Source organism: Rhodotorula toruloides (genome assembly GCF_000320785.1).
Source record: "Rhodotorula toruloides NP11 unplaced genomic scaffold Scaffold20, whole genome shotgun sequence".
Lineage (NCBI taxonomy): Eukaryota > Fungi > Basidiomycota > Microbotryomycetes > Sporidiobolales > Sporidiobolaceae > Rhodotorula > Rhodotorula toruloides.
The window spans coordinates 47947-65462 of NW_015622980.1; the positions used below are offsets into that span (position 1 = coordinate 47947).

Consider the following 17516-nt stretch of genomic DNA (forward strand, 5'->3'; position numbering starts at 1 on the left):
GACGCCGTGATCGCCTCATGCTCTGACTTCTGCTGGACGATGCCAGCGTGCCGCGCGCAGTACGAGGGCGAGGCGGGAACAGCGGTGGGGATGCGGTCGAGCTGGACGTGGTGGGGAGAGGCGAACGTGCTGCTGTAGTCGACAAGCGTTGCTACTGCGCCGTCTTCGGAAGGCGAGATTGACTTCCGAGTAGGGCGATCCGCTGCGGCTTGAAGGGCGCGCGGTGTCCGACGTTGCCAGGCGTGGATCCGCTTGGCTTTGTTGCGCTTCCGCTTCACTCACAGCGCTTCACTCTGCCTCGAGTGCACCTGACTAGGTTTCCAGCTCGCCCAACAACCCGCACGCACGCGCACGCGGTCCCACAACATCGGCGGAGCAAAGCCGAGGCGGTTGCAGCTCGCTCAACTTCCCTCTGCCACCCTTTCGCGCGCCTAGGACGACACCATGGTTCGCCTGCAGCTTCCGCCGGTGCCGGAAGGTATCAATCCCTACCTCTACATCGAGCGCTACCTACACTACCTCTTCAATCCGATGCCGACGCCAGGTTTCGACGCTCGGCTGTACGTCCTATGGGCGCTGATGGGCTAGTGAGTTTGCGGTTCGCTCCTTGTCGTTACAGTGCACGCATACTGATTTGAGGTTGTCACTGCAGTGGTATCGTCATGGCGATCGTATACCTGTGCTTGATGGCGGTCGAGTATCGACGGCGGGAGAAGCGTTTCTGGCTTTGGCGTCTCGTCAGCCGGTCGAACGGGCGGTACATCGTCGGAAAGTGAGTGAAGGGGACGCCGGCGTACTGTAGGAGATGCATGTTGAGGCGGAAGCTGACTTCGTCTCGCTTGCGTCCCGCATCAACAGCCAACACGCCCTCTTCGCCTTCTTCTCCCTTGCGAGCTGCGCCGTCCTACTCGGCTACAACAACAACTTTCGTCGCGTAGCGCTGCTACAGCGATTCCAATCCCGCGCATACTTCTGGCGTTCGCTCGTCTGGTGCGTCGCGCGACTCGGCATTGAGCGAACATCGACCTGACAGCATCGAGCGTCGCAGGATCCCCCTCATCGTACACGCCTGGATTTCTTCATGGTCGAACCTCCAGGCGGCGATCCTCTCCTCGCAAAAGGCGACGAAGACACACATCCTCTCGCCAAAACTCGCCAACGGCCTGTACATCGCCGGCTTCCTCGTCCTCATCCCCGTCATTGTCCTCGACGTCTACACCGCGTTCGCATGGAGAAAGACGTGGGACGCGGGCATGATCTTGCGGACAACCCTCACATCGCTCGGTCAAGCGCGACCGAGCGACTCGGCACAAGCGGCTGAGGCTGCGATCGCCGTTCAGTTCAACAAGGTTGCCGACAAGCTACAGTTCTTCGTCCAGTGCGTCTCCGTCTCGACAGCAGCGGCGGTCGATCCGAGCCTGACTTGTTCGAACCGGAAACAGCATGCTCCAGGCTGTCCACGCTCTCTACGTCTTCACAATGCTCATCATCATTGGCGTCAACCTCGGCGGACTCGGCTTACTCTTCACGCTGCGACGGCAGATCAAGTACGTCTTCAACTGTTCGTCTCGTCGCACTAATCGCTGACCCTTCTCCGCAAACAGGTTTAACAGCCGCCGCCTCTCGTCACAGATCCGCACAAGCAGTCACCCTGCTCACGCGTCAAGTGCAACAGGCGCCGGCTCGTCCATCGGGACTCCTCTCGCTTCGCCTGCCCTCGTTCCCCCTTCCACCGCCCTGCTCTCCGACCCGCCTCATCCCCTCTCCCCGCGCGTCAACGGCGACCAAACACCGCCCAAGACGACTCTTCTCCGCCACGTCTTCTTTGCTGGCCAGGCGAAGGAGAAGGACAACTCGTCCGATACCACCGCTTCGAGAGGGAGGAACCACATCTCGGTTGGTCAACTGAAGGAGGCGGCGGAGAATACGACACAGGCGGGTGCGGCTACAAGGCAGCAGGCAAAGCAGTTGCTGGCGCTGAAGAAGGTCGAGTGGGACTTGATTGTCGTGCGTTGGTAACTTCGTCTCCTGCTTTCTCGCGCTGTACTGACCGGGCATCGTCTGCGCAGTTCCTCGCCGCCATCGTCGTCATGGCGACCGTCTTCCTCGCCTTGGCGCTCTGGCTCGCAATCTCACCCTCATCGGTCTACTCCTCCTGGCGCACAATGGAAGTCTCCTTCTACCTCGGTTCGTCCTCCCTCCCTTCCCTCCCTTGTGCTCCACCACTAACAACCCTGCCATTCCAGTCCCATGGATGTACCTAACAGGCGTCGACTGCTCCCTCACCTTCCTCACCCTCAACTCAATCCGGCACCTCCTCTCCTCCTCCTCCCGTCTCGCAAACGTGATCGGTCTACATGGCCGGCAGGTTGATGCACGCCGCGTGAGCGTGGCGGGATTGACGAGCGATGAGTTGGAGAGCGAGAGTTATGGGAGGCCGGGTGCCGCTGGGGCCTTGGGGACTATGTCCCGCGTTGAGGAGGAGGAGGAGGACGAGAGAGGGCATGTGGCGGTTGAGATGGATGTGAGGAAGAGGGACGAGACGCCTTCGGGGACGACGACGGCGAGCGTTTAGAGCGGGACGCGAGCGGAACGAACGACTCAAAAGACATAGTAGTGGCTAGACTCTCTCACGGTGTTGTACGACCAGCGACGACCTTATTACCTGCATTGCCATCTCCTCACGATCCCTCAGCGAGACGCCTCCCAGAACGAGCGAGTTGCAACGCAAGGTGGACCGTGTAAAAGGACTTTCTTTTCATCTTACAGACGCGACGAGAGGACGAGGGAAGGGAGAAGAGGGAGGGAACTCAGGTATCTACAAGTCAGGAGAGCACGTGCGAGGCGAGCCGGAGTCGATGGGAGGCGAGAGAGGCAGAGGGTCTTTAGGCGGTAGGCGCGGCGACGGGTCCGGACGTCTCCTCCGAGTCGATGTGGTGGAAGTCGAGGATCTCGCTGTACATCATGACTGTGCGCGCGGGGATGAGTCCAATCCATCAGCAGCTGTCGCTAGAGAGGCGAGAAGGATGGTGAGTAGGGAGCAGGACGCACCCTTCCAGGTGTCGACGGGCAAGTCGGCATCGTTGAACGACCAGTCGAACGGTTCAGGCGCGACCGGCTCGTCCGTCGGGTCTGTGCCCCATCACACCTTGTCAGTCTCTCACAAGCTCTTGACCAGCTCATAGACTCAGACGCGACACACCATGGTACGGTGCCAAGTACTCATGCGCAAGCGCCTGCGCCGCATCGATCCTCTTGCGCGGGTCGAACACGAGCATCTTTTCGAGGAGGTCGAGCGCCTGGGGGTCTGCGCCGCGGAACTTTTGCGCGAACGGGACGCGCTCGCGTTTCGGGAGGCTCTGGACGAACCGGAGAGTCTGTTCGACGCACGAGCTTCGTCAGTTTGCGCGAGGGGAGGGGGAGGAAAGGGAAGGGAAGGGGGACGCACGTTCTCCGAGCAGATGGTCTGGATGACGTCCTCGGGAGGGGTGCCGAGGAGTTCGGTGATGATGGAGAATTGGTTGACGTGGTCCTTGCCGGGGAAGAGTGGCCGTCCCTCGATCATCTCGGCAAAGATGCACCCTGCCGACCAGATGTCGACTGCGCGAGCGGAAGTAGGGAGTGTCAGCGAGCAATCGCTGACGACCAGCTAGGCGCCAGTGCGGGTCAAGCAGCCTTCACACCACGCCAAGTATCGAGAGCGAACTCGCGCGCGACTCACCCGCCACATCGTACTTCTGCCAAGTGAGCATAATCTCCGGCGCGCGGTAGTACCTCGTCGAGACGTAACCCGTCATCTGCGGGTCGGCGAGACGCGCGAGTCCAAAGTCGCAGATCTTGAGGTCGCAGTTCTCGTTGACGAGGATGTTGGACGGCTTGAGATCCCGGTGGACGACGCCGGCTGAGTGGACGTACTTCAAGCCGCGCTGTGAGGTGTGAGAGCGAGTCAGTCACGGCTCCCCCGTGTCGATGTCAGCAGCCCCCGGAGGGAAGATGCTTGCAGCTAGAGGAAGCGGGACTGACCAGGATCTGGTACAAAAAGTACTGGATGAACTGCTTCTCAAGCGGACGACTCGTCAAGAGCCGATGCAAGTCGGTCCCGAGGAGCTCGGTGACGAAGTAGATGTCCTCGAGGGGCGAGATGAAGATGTCGGAGAGCGAGATGATGTTTTCGTGCTGGATGTGTTTGAGGAGTTTGAGTTCGCGGTAGGTACGCTTGGCGAGGACCGGAGTGCCTGTGAGTGGCGCGGGCGAGGCGTGTGAGAGGGCGGGACGGAGGAGAGAGCGAGGGAAGCGGGGAAGGCGGAGAGCAACGTCAGCTTACGACCTCGTCTCTGGAAAGAACGGGCCAGACGCACTGAACGGCTTCATGCTGAAAGCGAGCAAGAGGAAAGCGCGCCATGAAACCGTCAGCAACACGCTTTCCTACCACTCCCGACCGAGAAGTCCTCCTCGACTCCCGCCCGCAAACACTCACATCTTCTTGATCGCGACCATCTGGCCCGTCAGCTGCACGATGAGGAGAGTGTCAGTACTCGAAACCCCTAACGAGACACCCGCACGAGGCAGCGAGAACCACCGCCTCGCCGGACCCGTCCTCGTGTAGGCAGTTCGCAAGACTGACCTCGTCCTTCGCAGAGCACACCAATCCAAACGCTCCCATTCCAACCGGTTGCAAGTCGACATATCGGCTGCGTTCAAAAGTCACCAGCGTAGGCGGGCGAGACGAGTCGGAAAGGGGAGCAGTTGCGCGGCGGGGGCGGGGAGAGGGTGCGAGGCGGATCGTTGACGCAGGAGCGGGCGGGGAGTGGCGAGAGCGAGTCGAGTGTGTGAGGAGTAGGCAGTGCGGGTGTACGATGCAATACAGGGTGTCAGCGAGCTCGAGCGAAGAGGTGTTTCGAGCTGCTCCATCCGGGAGGAGGTCGAAGGTGCTGGCGCGCCCGTCGCCGCCCCTCCAGGCTGTTTTCGAGGGCTCTAACGGGTGGAGTGAGCTCGTGTACGCACTCTGTGACCTCGAAGACGGTTCCAAAGATGCTAAGCTTGACAAACTCGGCCATTGAAACGGGGAGAGGCGTCCGCCTGAGATGAGCAAGCGGGTCGACGGGCGAGCTGCGGGGCGAGAGGTGGGTGGATGGGTCGAGTGTGTGCTTCGAGCGAGGTGCAGTCCCAGCTGTTCTGCGCGGTCCCTGGTGCGAGCGAGAGGATGCGCGAGTGAGGAGGGTGGGCGAGGTCGACGCTGGCAGCGGGTCTGGCTTCTTTCGCTCTCGCCTCCCAAGGTTGTATTCTTTGTAGTCAAGAGATAAGCAGCACTGTTGCACTCTTTGCGCTCTGCACTGCCCAGCTCATTCAGTCGCCGCCTCGCACGCGTTGCACGACTCGCGGAGGAAGGTCGGGGCGAACACCGGACGAGGTCGAGACTCGCCTGCGGAGTGTCTTGATCGACCAGCAGTGACGTACCGACAGCATCCAACTCGCGAGCAGTCCGCTTTCCCGTCCTCTCGCCGCCAAATTACAGCACTGCTCTCCTCGACACCCGTCTGCTCACCTTGGCCGCTTGACACGCTGCGAGAACGATGCATCCGCTGAGAAGAAGGCAGGCCACGCAAAGATCGCCCGCACCCTTCCCGCGCTCCTTCGCTGCTGCGGACGCGAAGGGCGACCTCGCTCGCCGATGTTGTATGGGATGGAACGAATGCAATGCTTGAGGAGGGAGTTCGTCGTCTACCTTGTCGGCGTCTACAGCTCGTCCTTCTTGTGCTCCTGCTTCGGCTTCTCCTGCGCCTCCTCCTCCGTCACCGCCGCCGCCGGAGTCGCCTTGACCGCCTTCTTCCTCCTCGGCTGCTTCTTCTTCTCCAGCCTGCTCGTCTCCCTCTCCACCTCCTTCAGCTTCTTCTCAACCTCAGCAACCTTGAACGCCGGATCCTCATGCGCCTTGAGCTTCTCCTGGCGCTTGAGCGCATCGTCGAGCCACGCCTGCGACTCCTTGACGAGCTTGTCGAGCGAGTCGAGCTCGTCGGTCGTGAAGCGTTGAGGAGCGGAGGGGTCGGATTTGGTGAGTGCGGCAGAGTCGGCGCGCGCGGTCGAGAGGAAGGTGCTAGTTTTGGCGAGTTGGTCGCGGAGTGAGGAGACGGCGGCGGGACGGGCGACTGCCTCGGTCGAACGGGAGAGGATGTGCTTGACGAGTTTCCTGCGCGAGCGATGCGTCAGCGAGCCGTTTGTCTGACAGATGCGTAGTGCCACGCACTCAAGCTCCCTCTTCTTCTCCTTCAATGCCTTGGTCTCGGCCCCTTCCCCCTCATCCCACAACCACTCCGCCGTCCGTTCCTGCACCTCCCTGACAGCCCTGCGCTCGCTCTCAACCGACGCAGCGACGAACGCCTCGTTGTTCTCGAGCAGGTCGCGGACGCGGTAGACGTAGGATTCGAGGGCGTTGCGCGCTTCTTCGTGCGCGAGTTTGCGCGTGAGAGCGGTCTTGGCATCGCGGAGTCTGTCCATTATCGCACGTCACCTATCAGCAAAGTCATCCCGCGGGAAGAAGCTCCACCGAGAGAAGAAAGCGAGAACGCACCGCTTCTTCAACTCCATCTTCTCCTCCGACCCCATTCCCGCCGCCCCTTCCCCACCCTGCGTCTCAACCGTCAACCTAACCCTAGCCGGCGGAAGCTGCGCTTGACGAATCATCTCGTCCAACTGCTTCTTCTCCTCGTCCGTCAGGCCTTCCTCGGGGGTGGCGGTCGGCGCCGAGGACGAGGATGAGGTAGTCGAGTTCTTCCCCGAGGAAGAGGAGAACTTGTTGAACAACCCCTTGAGCTTGTCCGTCACGCCTCCCTTCTTCGCTCCCTCTCCCTCCTCCTCCTCACGCAACACAAGTTCCGCCTTTCCGACCCTCAACAACCCACTCGCATCCACCTCCACACCCACGCGCACCGTAGCGTTGACCAATTGCTCAGCCGTGAGGTTCGCAGTAGCGGCTGAGATGCCCTTCAAGTGGGTCGAGAAGAGGTGGCCTGACGGTGCTGCGGCCGAGGAGGAGGAAGAAGAGGGGGCGTAGGAGAAGTCGAGTGAGAAGTCGGACGTTTTGCGCAGGGTTAGGGTCTTTTTGGAGGAGGTCGCGGAGTTGGCGGGGAAGAGGTGCGTCGTGATGATCCGCGAGTCGGCGCCTGCGCACGCTCACTCGACATCAGCACGGAGGAAGAGTAACCGGGGAGGCATCAAGCGCGAACTCACCCTCCTTGTGCTCCGCCTCATACGCAACATCAATCCCAAACGGCACCAAATCCCTCACCCTCATATCCTTCGTCCTGAACCCCCTCGTAATTCCCGCTCCATAAAGCGCCGCACCAAGCACAGCTGCCTCATCCGCATTCACATTCTTCGCAATCTTGTCTTTGCCAACTTTGTCCGCGACGGCTTTTTGGACGAGCGGGATGCGCGAGGAGCCGCCTACTAGGATGACGGATTCGATGGAGGAGAGGGGGAGGGAGGCAGAGTCTAGGGCGGATTGGATGGGCGAGACGAGGTGAGAGAGGAGAGATGAGGCGCGGGATTCGAGTGCCGAGCGGGTGATTTCGGTGCGGAAGTCGAGGTCGTCGATCAGGCCTTCAATCTGCGGGAGCGCTTAGAATGAGTGCCCGCGAACGAGGAGTGAAGGAAGAAAGAGGGAAGCGTACCCGGGCCATCGCAGCAGTGTTGGCGCTCAAGACCTGCTTGACGCGCGCGGCCTCCCTCAACAACTTCGCCATAGCCCTCTTATCATCCGTGACCTTCCTCCCCTCCCCCAGCTGCTTCCCCATCGTCTCCTCAAACGCCTCGACCAACAAATCCCTGACCGCGCGATCGAACACGTATCCGCCCACATCGAGGTCGTACCCGAACCCGTGAACCTCGATGGAGGTGACGTTCTTGAGCTGGGGAGTTTCGGCGAGCGAGAGCGGGTCGGGAAGCATGGCGGAGCGGAGGGAGACGAGGGTTACGCGGAGGGAGCCGGAGCCGAGGTCGTAGATCAGGTGGTAGGAGGGTTCGGGGGGGAAGGTGCGCGACATGGCGTAGTTGACGGCGACTGCGGGCGGTCCAGCGTGAATCTTTCGGTTCCCATACACGCTGAGGGTGTCCGGACGCACCTGCAGACCCATCGTTGACGAGCCCTACAACCCTCAGTCCCGCAATCTCAGCCGCATCAATCACGGCCTTCCTCTCCGCCTCCGCAAACCAGCCCGGAACAGTCACAACCGCCTCCCTAACAGGCTCCTTCGCCTGTTCCTCCGCCATCTCCTTTGCGTAAACGAACTGGTACGCGAGGGCTTCTTCGACTGGAACCGAGAGCTTGGAGGTTTGGAGGACGGGAGAGTGGCGGGAGGTGGTTGTTTGAGGGATGGAGAAGAGGGAGGAGTGCAGCTGGGACTGGACGTGCGAGGGAGGGTGCGCGAGGAGGAGCTTGACGGAGGAGAGGGTGTCTTGGGGGAAGCGGGTGGCCTGTGGGGTGAGTCCGGTCGGGTCAGCACAGCTCCTCTTGGAGTGTCGACTCGGTACGCACCAAGCTCTGCGCATCTCCGCCTACGAGCCGCTCCTCTCCGCGAAAGGTGACGATGCTAGGGGCCTTCCGCTTGCCCTCCTTGGTCAAGAGGACATCGAAGGGAATGCCGGGCTTGACGACGGACGCTTTGAACGAGTCTGTGCCGTAGTCGATGGCGAGGAGCGAGGCTGCGCTGGCTGAGGGGACGAACGAGGCGACGAGGAGTGCCGAGACGAGGGCTGCGAGGAGGGCGACGAGCGACGGGTGCCGCGGGCGCGAGTGGACTGGCATGGCTGCAGCAGTCTGTGCTGTCGAGTCTCGCTCTAGCAGGACCAAGGAAGAGCGAGTCAGAGAGTGAAAGAGCGACACGCTGTCGTTCGCGAAGTTCCAGCGCCGACGTGGAGCTGTCACCTCAGCACGGCGCAGGCGGGCGGACTAGTAAGCTAAGGTAATGTATGAGAGTGTACTCCATCTCTAAGTCAGTCAAGCCTGTCAGTCCGAGAGTGAGGGTCGCTTCATCTCCTCCTCCCTGTCCGGAACGAGCCCCACCTCTCCGTCGACAACATCGCTACACTCGCTTGCCTTGCTGCTCCTCCTGCTGCTCCCGCTCGCAAGCTAGCATCTCACCGCCATGCAGTCGACGCGCGGGCGGAGCGTCATCGCTGCGCCAGATGGGACGGATCGCTTTCTTGTCGGCGGAGGAGCAGAACTCAGGCTGTACGAGGCTCAGGTGCGCCGGCCACTCCTCTCGTCGCAACGAGACGACCCCACTCAACGCCTTGACACTCACAGACAACCCGCACCGCGACCGGCCAGCGTTCTCAACGCTTCACCACCTCGAGCGTCGTCTCCGAACTCGCAGGCTTGCGTGCCTTCGCATGGGCTCCACGGAAACATGCGGCGCCTCCGCTTGTCGCAGCGGGTCTGACGACTGGGAGGGTGTTGTTGCTACGGATGGACGAGGGAGACGGTCGAGGAGGAGGAAAGGCGATGCCGTCTGTGCAGATTAACGGTGTGTCCTTCTGGGCACTCAGAAGTGTACAGAAGGCTGATCTTTTCGAGCGTGCAGTCCGGCACTCCCGGCCGTGCAACATCGTCACTTTCTGCCCCGACCAGCCAGGTGCGGACCTTCCAACTTCTCCGTTGAGCGCTCTTCTGACACTGACTAGCTCGCTCGCAGGCCTACTCGCCGTCGGACTCGAGAAGGGTCGCGGCGAGTCGCTTCTCGTCTACGACGTCCAGCGCAGCTTCGACTCTTCCGCCAACCACGATCCCTCTTCCTCCTCCGCCTCCCGCAACTTCTCCCTTCACCGCGAGACGTCCGCCTCGGGTCGCAGCAGGAACCAGTCCCCCGCTCGCCTCTCAAGCTTGCCCTCCCCTTCACCTTCTCCCTCTCCCCACGACCCACTCCCGCTCGTCTCGTTCGGTTCGTCCGAAGTAATCACCTCCGCGGCCTTCCTTGCCTCGCCCGCCGGCCCCTCCGCATCCGACACCTCTCCCCTCCTCGCCGCCGCAATGGCCAACAAGTGGCTGCGAGTATACGACCTCCGTTCCCCTCCTTCAACAGTCACGACCTGGTCGACGCGCTCAATCTGGGGCATCCAATCCAACCCTTTCAACAGCCAGCAGCTGACTTCCTACGGCGACGACGGGATAGTCCGACTCTGGGACCTCCGGAAACCGATGGACCCGCTCCTCTCCTTCTCCGAAGTCGACGCAGGCTCGAACCCCGCTCAGAAACAACGCGCGAATGTCGTGCCGAGACCCTTGGCGGAGACGGCTTGGTCTAGTGAGAAGAGGGGCGTGTTTGCGATGCTGGAGAGGGACGGGTCGGCGCTGAGAGTGTGGAATCTTGTGGATGGGCCGGGGCCGAGGTTGGTCAGTGCGGCGGGAGGAGTGGGCGCGCCTCTCAGGGCGGGAGGCGCGAGTGGCGCGATGACGGGCGAGATGGACGCGGGAGTTGACGAGAAGGACGTCCTGAGGATGCCGATCGTCTTGGACGACCGGAAGAGTGCGTGCTGTTCCTTCCACCGCCTGAATCGCATCGTTAACGATTCTTCTCGCGCAGCCCGCTCATTCCAGCAGACGCCCACGTCTTTCGCTTTCGCGAGCAGCGGCGACTCCGCCGAGCTGCGCTTCGTCGGCCTCTCGCGCGACTCGGCGAACCCAGGCTCGTCCGGCCAGCGGCTCGAGATCATCGACCTACCACCGGCTTCTCACTCAGCCTTCCTCGAGCGGAGCATCCTAGTCTCGTCCTCGCCCGACAAGCATTCGACCTACTCGATCCCGGTCGGTTCCTCGACGCTCGACGACTCCGACCCGCTCGACTCGCTCGCCGCCGCCCATCGCCGTCTCTCCATCTCCCCCGCGACTCCGGCGCTCCAAATCTCCGTCGACCCGCTCATCCGCAGCCCACAAACAACCGACCGCGGCCGCACCCTCTCACTCGCAGGCTTACTCCCGCCCCAGACAGACCGGAACCTCACTCCCCGTCCATCAAACATGCTCATGCGACGGATCTCGAGCGGTGGAGTAGTGCAACTTGTGGCGCCGAATGCGGCGGATGAGATGGGACTCAGAAGTTTGAGCACCGATATGTCGGTTGTGGTGAGGGAACGGGTAGAGGCGGGGTATGGGTCTGACCCGCTCGTGAATGCTGGACTGAGCGATGCGGGTGTCAAGGAGTTCTGGCTGTGGGTCACACGTGCGTTCCGCGTTCAGCTCAGCTCTTTCCTCGAGGAATGAAGCTGACTTCTCTCAACGTCCGCAGGCGCCCAGGCGCTCTCGAGCGAGGCATGCGTCCCGGATTACGACTTTCGTTTCCGCGGCGTCCTTCGTATCCTCCTCGGTTTCCCCTCCGGCATGACGCACCCCAACGCTTCTGCGTCACCCACCTCCTCCACTCACTCTTCTCCTGGCACTTCCCCTCGCGCCGCGACTCCCCGCTCGATCTACACCGACATAACCCGCTCCCTCCGGCGCGGTGACGAAGCCCAATCCAAACACGCCGCCTACGCCGCAGGCTGCGCGCAACTGGTCGCCAAGCGCAAACTGAAGGACGTCTTTGCGATCAGCTCGTCGCAGTTTGCGGCGCAGAGGAAGATCGCGTTGTCGTGCTGTGGTGCGGAGTGGGAGGAGGGCTGGGAGGCGGTTTGTGCGAAGTTGGCGAAGGCTGGGGATCATGAGGGTGCTGCGAGGCATGCATTCTTTTCGGGACAGCTGGAGAAGTCGATGGGCTACTTGCGCCTCTGCAAGGGTACGTGGCGTCGCTCATTGGGGTGCTTATCCAATTGACGCTTCCTCGCGCAGACGAGAACCTCCGCATGCTCGCGCCCATCGTCGCCGCCTACCTCGCGCAGAAAGACTCCCTCCGCGGCTCCGAATCCAACTACGCCTCCCTGTGCCGCTCGCTCTCCTCGGACGTCGAGACGCCCTGGGTTAGGGCGATGTTTGCGTACTTGGCGACGAGCGATTGGAGGGAGTTGGTGGATGAGACGGGGTTGGCGTTGAGGGATCGGGTGGCGGTGGCTTTGCGGTGAGTCCGCTTTCCCCCGCTCACACCCATCAGCGTGCTGACGAGTCGGCTATGCAGCTTCTTGTCTGACAGCGAGGTGAGCGAAGCCTTTCCACCGCATCTTTTCAGTCACTCTGGCCAACCCTCCTTTGTTGCAGCTCATCCCCTTCCTGCAAGACATCGGCGACGAAGCGCTCTCCTCAAGTGACCTCGAAGCCGTCGTCCTCTTCGGCCTGCGAAACGACGGTCTCAAGCTCCTCTCCTCCTACGTCGACCGCACCGCCGACGTCCAGACCGTAGCCCTCGCATGCTCCTTCACCTCCCCCGGCATGATCCGCGCCGACATGCGCGTCACGCGGTGGGTCGAGACCTACCGCTCGCAGCTGGACAAACTCCAGCTCTATGCAGCGCGGGCGATGTTCGATGCTGCGCGAGGCCGACGAGCGCGCGCGGCGCTCGAACAGGCTCGTGCGGCGGGTCGACAAGCCGAGGCGAAGGAGCTTGTGGCGGCGATGCGCAAGACGGCTCCGCCGCAGATCTTGCTTCGGTGCCAGTTCTGCTCGACCAACATCTCGCCGCCGAAAGGGGTGTTCTTGCCTGGCGAGCAGCGGGAAGGTCGGAAGGGTGATGGACCGCGTGGGCACAAGGTGAGTGGCCGTAGAGGTTCACGGGGATGCGCCTGACGGTCGTTCTTGCAGGCCTCGCTCTGTCCGTCCTGCTCGAAGCAGCTTCCGGCCTGCTCTGTCTGCCTCACCCGCCCTTCAGTCAGCGCCTTCGAAGCAGATGGCCGTGAGTGCAATTTCAGGCGTCGACCGTTGAGGCGAAACTGACGAGGATCCCGCTCTTCAGCCGCAACGCTCTCCTGGTGCATCCGCTGCCGGCACGGCGGACACGCTTCTCACCTCCTCGCCTGGTTCGAGAGTGCGTTCCCACACTGCCGGGCGTTCGTCGACGCTGCTGACGCTTCGTTTCACCAGCCTCGCGAGTCTGCGCGGTCGCTGGATGCGACTGCGAGTGCAGCAGTCGGCAGTGACTTCAGTCGCTCATTCTTCTCGTTGTACCGTCGCTCTTGTTGCCAATATCACTTCTCTGAATGTGCCGAGCGAACGAGAGGACCGCGACGAACTCTGCGAAAGCCGTCTTCCGCCGTTCGCGACGTCGGCGAGGGTTGTCCTCCTGCCGCTCAGTCGCCTCCGCTCGCTGCTCCCGCCAAGGGCTGGTGCTCGTCCTAAAGAGGTGGACGTGCTGCTGGCACGCGCACGCGCCTTGGCTCCGCGCCAAACTTCGGTGCGGATTGCCGCCGTCCGCCCGCTCCTCTCGCAGATCATGCGGGGCGACACACCTCGCTCACGCTATCTTGCTCGCTCGCTTGGACTGCACACACGATGCAGAGCGTCTCTCGAGCCCGTACACGCCTTGCACGACAGCTACGAGTCAAGGGGCGGGCGTTCTCGGCGTCTGCACAGGCGCTCGCTGTTCTGGGACTGAGGGCAGAGGACCCGGCAAGGAAGTGGGAAAGGAGGGCTGCTTTGGACCCAACCGCCGTAGCTGAACTCGTCAAGGATGGCCACGAAGTGCTGGTCGAGAAGTGCGCGAAGAGGGCCATTGGGAACGACGAGTACGCCAAGGTGCGAGGAGGAGTATTCGTTCTTGCGCCGCTTATCCGGATGTGCGGCTAACTCGCAAGCACAGGCCGGCGCACGACTCGTCGACACCTTCGATTCCTCCGCCTGCGACGTCGTCGTCGGTGTCAAGGAGCCCACCATCCCCTCCCTTTTCTCAAACACCTCTCCCAACAAACCAGCCGCGCACCTAGCCTTCTTCCACTGCCACAAAGGACAAGAATACAACCACCCACTCCTACGCACGCTGCTACAGTCGTCCAAGCAGAGCGGCACTCGCTTCATCGACTACGAACTCCTCACTTCTTACTCCGGCGCGCCTGCTCGTTCTGAGCCGACCATTCCTGGCACCTCAACTACCCCGCCTACCGCTCCACCACGCAAGCGGACCGTCGGCTTCGGTTTCCTTGCGGGCTACAGCGGGATGGCCGACGGACTTGCGCAGCTCGGGACGAAACTCCTCGCTGGGAAAGGAGTTGTCAGTCCCTTCCTCAGCCTGCCCCGACCGTTGCAGGCGGGTACCGTGCACAAGATGGAGACGGAGCTGCGGCGCGTAGGCGAGGAGGTTAGACGAGGCGAGATGGGGCAGAAGCTGGGTCCGGTCAGTCCAACTCCGCCTTCAGCTGGGTCGTTAAGCTGACAAGTACATTTGGCGCACAGATCGTGATCGCAGTATCAGGTCGAGGGAAGGTCGGCGACGGCGCGCGGCGAGCGTTGGATGAGCTGGGTGTCGAGTGGATTAAGGCGGACATGCTGTCCGAGGTCGTCAACCGTGCGTCCTCGCTTTCGTACCCATGAGCGTCGCGCTCAGGAATGACATCTTAGGCGCTCCGACTACTATCTACGCTTGCCACCTCGAGCTGGCCGACTACCTCGTCGACCGGAGCGGCAAGGCGTTCGACCGGGAGGAGTACCGCGCACACCCTGAGCGCTTTGACTCCGTCTTCCACGAGAAGGTGCGCTCGTCGTTGCCTTCTCTCATCGCGGAGCTGACCTTTAGCTTGCCAGATTGCACCCTACTCGACGGTCTTCCTCAACGGCGGATTCTGGGCGCCGCCTTCGCCTCGCCTTCTCACGACGGCACAGCTCGCGTCACTTCAGCAAAACTCGAAGAGCCGGCTCATCTCTATTGTTGACGTTTCGTGCGACTTTGGCGTGAGTCGGCGAGTCCTTCGTGCACGCGCAGAGGCTGACTTCCTGCGATTGACACCAGGGCGGCCTAGAGTTCGTCAAGGCTGCGACAACGCTCGATGACCCGATCGTACAGTACGACGCAGTTTCTGATCAGCTGCACCGCGAGTGAGCGCTCCCCCTCGCTTTTACCTCTCTCTCTTCCGCTGACCTTCGCAACCTCCAGCCCCGCCCATCCCACTTCCGTCCAGCTCTCAAGCGTCGAGATCCTCCCCTCCGCCTTCCCCCTCGACGCAACGAAGCACTTCTCGAACGTCCTCCTCCCTTACCTCCGACACCTGCTCGACGACCCGTCCCTCGCGCGCTCGACAGGCGACTCGGAGATTCGTGAAGCCTTGAAGCGCGCTACGCTTGTAAAGGATGGGAAGCTGGAGAAGCAGCATGAGTGGCTGTATGAGTTACTGGAGAAAGCGAGTGTAGCGGAGAAGCGGAGGAAGGCGGTCGTTCTCGGTGCTGGGTGAGCCGCGCATCTTCCGCGAGACCGCTCCGTCGCTGACCTGCCCCGTTCTAGGCTCGTCGCTGGTCCCGCAGTCCGGACGCTGGCAGCCCGACCTGACGTGGACGTGATTGTCGGTGCGTCTCGCTTTCGGCGATGGTGGGAGAGAAGGCTGATCTTTCCGTTTGCTCAGCGAGCAACGACTTGCCGGCTGCTGAGCAGCTTGCATCCGGCCTTGAGAATGTCTCTGCCGTCTCGCTCGACGCCGGCTCTGAGCAGGCACTGAGTGATCTCGTCGCGAGTGCCGATGTTGTGCTGAGGTGCGTTTCCCTCGCTGTTACCCTGGATCATCGAGATTGACTTGAGCGTCGAGCAGCCTCCTCCCGGCCCCGATGCATGTCAACGTCGCGAAGCTGTGCATCAAGCACAACAAGGCGCTCGTTACGGCTTCTTATGTTTCGCCCGCGATGTCTGCTCTACACGAGTCGTCAGTCTCCCGCTCTACGTCCCGCCGCAGACTTTGCTGACACTTCCGTCGACTGCAGCGCGAAGGATGCCGGCGTCGTGCTGCTGAACGAGTTGGGACTGGATCCCGGCATCGACCACATCACCGCCATGCGTCTGATCCACGAGGCAAAAGAGACTGGGAACAAGGCGAGTTTCTCGCCGTTCGCTCCAGTGGGGCAAACTGACCCGTTTCCCCGCAGATCAAGTCGTTTGTTTCGTTCTGCGGCGGGTTGCCCGCGCCGGAGATCAGCAACGTCCCGCTTGGCTATAAGTTCTCGTGAGTAGTGGATATGACTTCTAAGGCTGCAGCGCTGACGCCGCCCGCACAGATGGTCCCCTCGCGGCGTCCTCACTGCCGCTCTGAACTCCGCCTCCTTCCGCCTATCCGGCCGCAACATCTCCATCCCAGGCTCCGACCTCCTCCGCCTCAACTTCCCTACCGTCCGGCTCATCCGTGGCTTCGCCTTTGAAGGCGTCGCAAACCGCGACTCGCTCGCTTACTTGCCGCAGTACGGGCTCGACCGAGACTTGCCAACCATCTTGCGCGGCACGCTGCGCTATCCTGGCTTCTCGAAGATCGCCGACGCGTTCAAGAAGATGGGACTGTTCGACACGGAGACGCTGAACGCTCCGATCGAGCGGTGGACCGACCTCGTCCTCCTTTGCCTGCGGAAGCGAGGCGTCGTGCTCGACTCGGAGGCGAGTCTGCAATCGGCTCTGAAGCAAGTCCTCGGCGGCGATGCGGCGTTGGCGGAGGTCATCCAGGAGCTGCAGGCGTGAGTACTGCTCTGAGGCGACTTTGGGCCAACGCTGACCTGCCCTTCGCAGGCTTTCGCTCGTCGACAGTTCCGACGTCTCGCCCGCCGCCGACCTTCCGCCTCTACCAAATGCTCCATGCGCGCCGATTGACCTCCTCTCGAGCATCTTGGCGAACCGTCTCGCCTACAAGCCAGGAGAGCGAGACGCCGTCGTCCTCACGCACGAGGTAACGACCGAGTCTGCGGATGGGCAGGTCGAGTTGTTCACGTCATCGTTGGTACAGGTGAGCTTGCGCGCTTGTCAGGAAGATCATAGCGGGAGAAGGAGGCGCTGACGATTTGAACCGAGCAGTACGGCGACGAGAAGGCTTCCGCGATGGCCACGACTGTTGGAGTCGTGAGTCTCGCTCTTTGACCACTTGTGACGTTGGATTGACACTCTTCATTCTCTGCAGCCCATCGCCCTCGGCGCCTTACTCTACCTCGACGGCAAGATCGCACAGCGCGGCGTCGTCTCGCCGGCGAGCGACGAAGTCTGGCCGCCAATGCTTGCGGCTTTGCAAGATGCCGGCATCCGCTTCGTCGAAGGCAGGCGCAAGGGGACTCGTGGCGTGCTTGAGCAGCTGGAGCAGCAAGTTGCGCGGTTCTGAGGGAGGAGGCAGGTTGTCGCGGTTCGTATTCTGGCTCTTCCGCTGTATCGCATCGCTGCATTGTTTATAGCTTTACGCCTCTACCGGCGCGCAAAGAAAGCGCGCAGGGCGCCGGAGCGCGCGAGCGGACGTCCTGCTGCACGTTCGCGCCGGAGTCCTGCTCTCCCGCCTCGCAAACTCACTTCTTCGGCTCGCTACTCGCTGTACAAGTCCTGCGATAGACCCTGTAGACCAACAGCTGTGCCAGCGACCCCTACGAGAGGCGAGAGAACGCGCAAGTCGTCGACTGATGAAGTCGGAGTCGGTTGACCAAGATCCTGAACCCC

At 62.0% G+C, this 17516-nt stretch overlaps 5 protein-coding genes across 5 annotated transcripts; 3 read left to right on the plus strand and 2 right to left on the minus strand.

The window, feature by feature from the left end:
• Positions 1-444: 444 nt before the first annotated feature.
• Positions 445-2575, plus strand: RHTO_03320 (uncharacterized protein; the record flags this gene model as incomplete). Its single annotated transcript, XM_016416991.1, has 8 exons — positions 445-587; positions 653-772; positions 859-990; positions 1049-1378; positions 1443-1547; positions 1605-2007; positions 2070-2187; positions 2247-2575. 8 exons carry the CDS (start codon positions 445-447, stop codon positions 2573-2575), a joined length of 1680 nt encoding a protein of 559 aa, XP_016271520.1.
• Positions 2576-2885: 310 nt separating this feature from the next.
• Positions 2886-5057, minus strand: RHTO_03321 (p38 MAP kinase; the record flags this gene model as incomplete). The annotated part of the gene is made up of 10 exons (XM_016416992.1): positions 2886-2968; positions 3052-3132; positions 3203-3377; positions 3449-3600; positions 3722-3926; positions 4024-4235; positions 4359-4372; positions 4478-4509; positions 4625-4691; positions 5005-5057. 10 exons carry the CDS (start codon positions 5055-5057, stop codon positions 2886-2888), a joined length of 1074 nt encoding a protein of 357 aa, XP_016271521.1.
• A 679-nt stretch (positions 5058-5736) lies between these two features.
• RHTO_03322 (protein of heat shock protein Hsp70 family) lies at positions 5737-8803 on the minus strand (the record flags this gene model as incomplete). The annotated part of the gene is made up of 7 exons (XM_016416993.1): positions 5737-6187; positions 6245-6487; positions 6569-7160; positions 7228-7606; positions 7671-8059; positions 8121-8472; positions 8534-8803. The coding sequence occupies 7 exons, from the start codon at positions 8801-8803 to the stop codon at positions 5737-5739; spliced, it is 2676 nt and encodes an 891-aa protein (XP_016271522.1).
• Positions 8804-9143: 340 nt separating this feature from the next.
• On the plus strand, positions 9144-13059 carry RHTO_03323 (WD repeat protein YBl104C-like protein; the record flags this gene model as incomplete). Its single annotated transcript, XM_016416994.1, has 12 exons — positions 9144-9242; positions 9305-9524; positions 9582-9632; positions 9693-10523; positions 10581-11216; positions 11283-11768; positions 11822-12047; positions 12105-12123; positions 12185-12673; positions 12725-12815; positions 12876-12947; positions 13004-13059. The coding sequence occupies 12 exons, from the start codon at positions 9144-9146 to the stop codon at positions 13057-13059; spliced, it is 3276 nt and encodes a 1091-aa protein (XP_016271523.1).
• A 352-nt stretch (positions 13060-13411) lies between these two features.
• On the plus strand, positions 13412-17190 carry RHTO_03324 (alpha-aminoadipic semialdehyde synthase; the record flags this gene model as incomplete). Its single annotated transcript, XM_016416995.1, has 16 exons — positions 13412-13654; positions 13719-14249; positions 14309-14420; positions 14474-14604; positions 14657-14803; positions 14862-14947; positions 15006-15296; positions 15351-15412; positions 15469-15595; positions 15652-15762; positions 15821-15953; positions 15983-16059; positions 16112-16558; positions 16611-16824; positions 16893-16937; positions 16996-17190. 16 exons carry the CDS (start codon positions 13412-13414, stop codon positions 17188-17190), a joined length of 2952 nt encoding a protein of 983 aa, XP_016271524.1.
• Between the last annotated feature and the right edge of the window lie 326 nt (positions 17191-17516).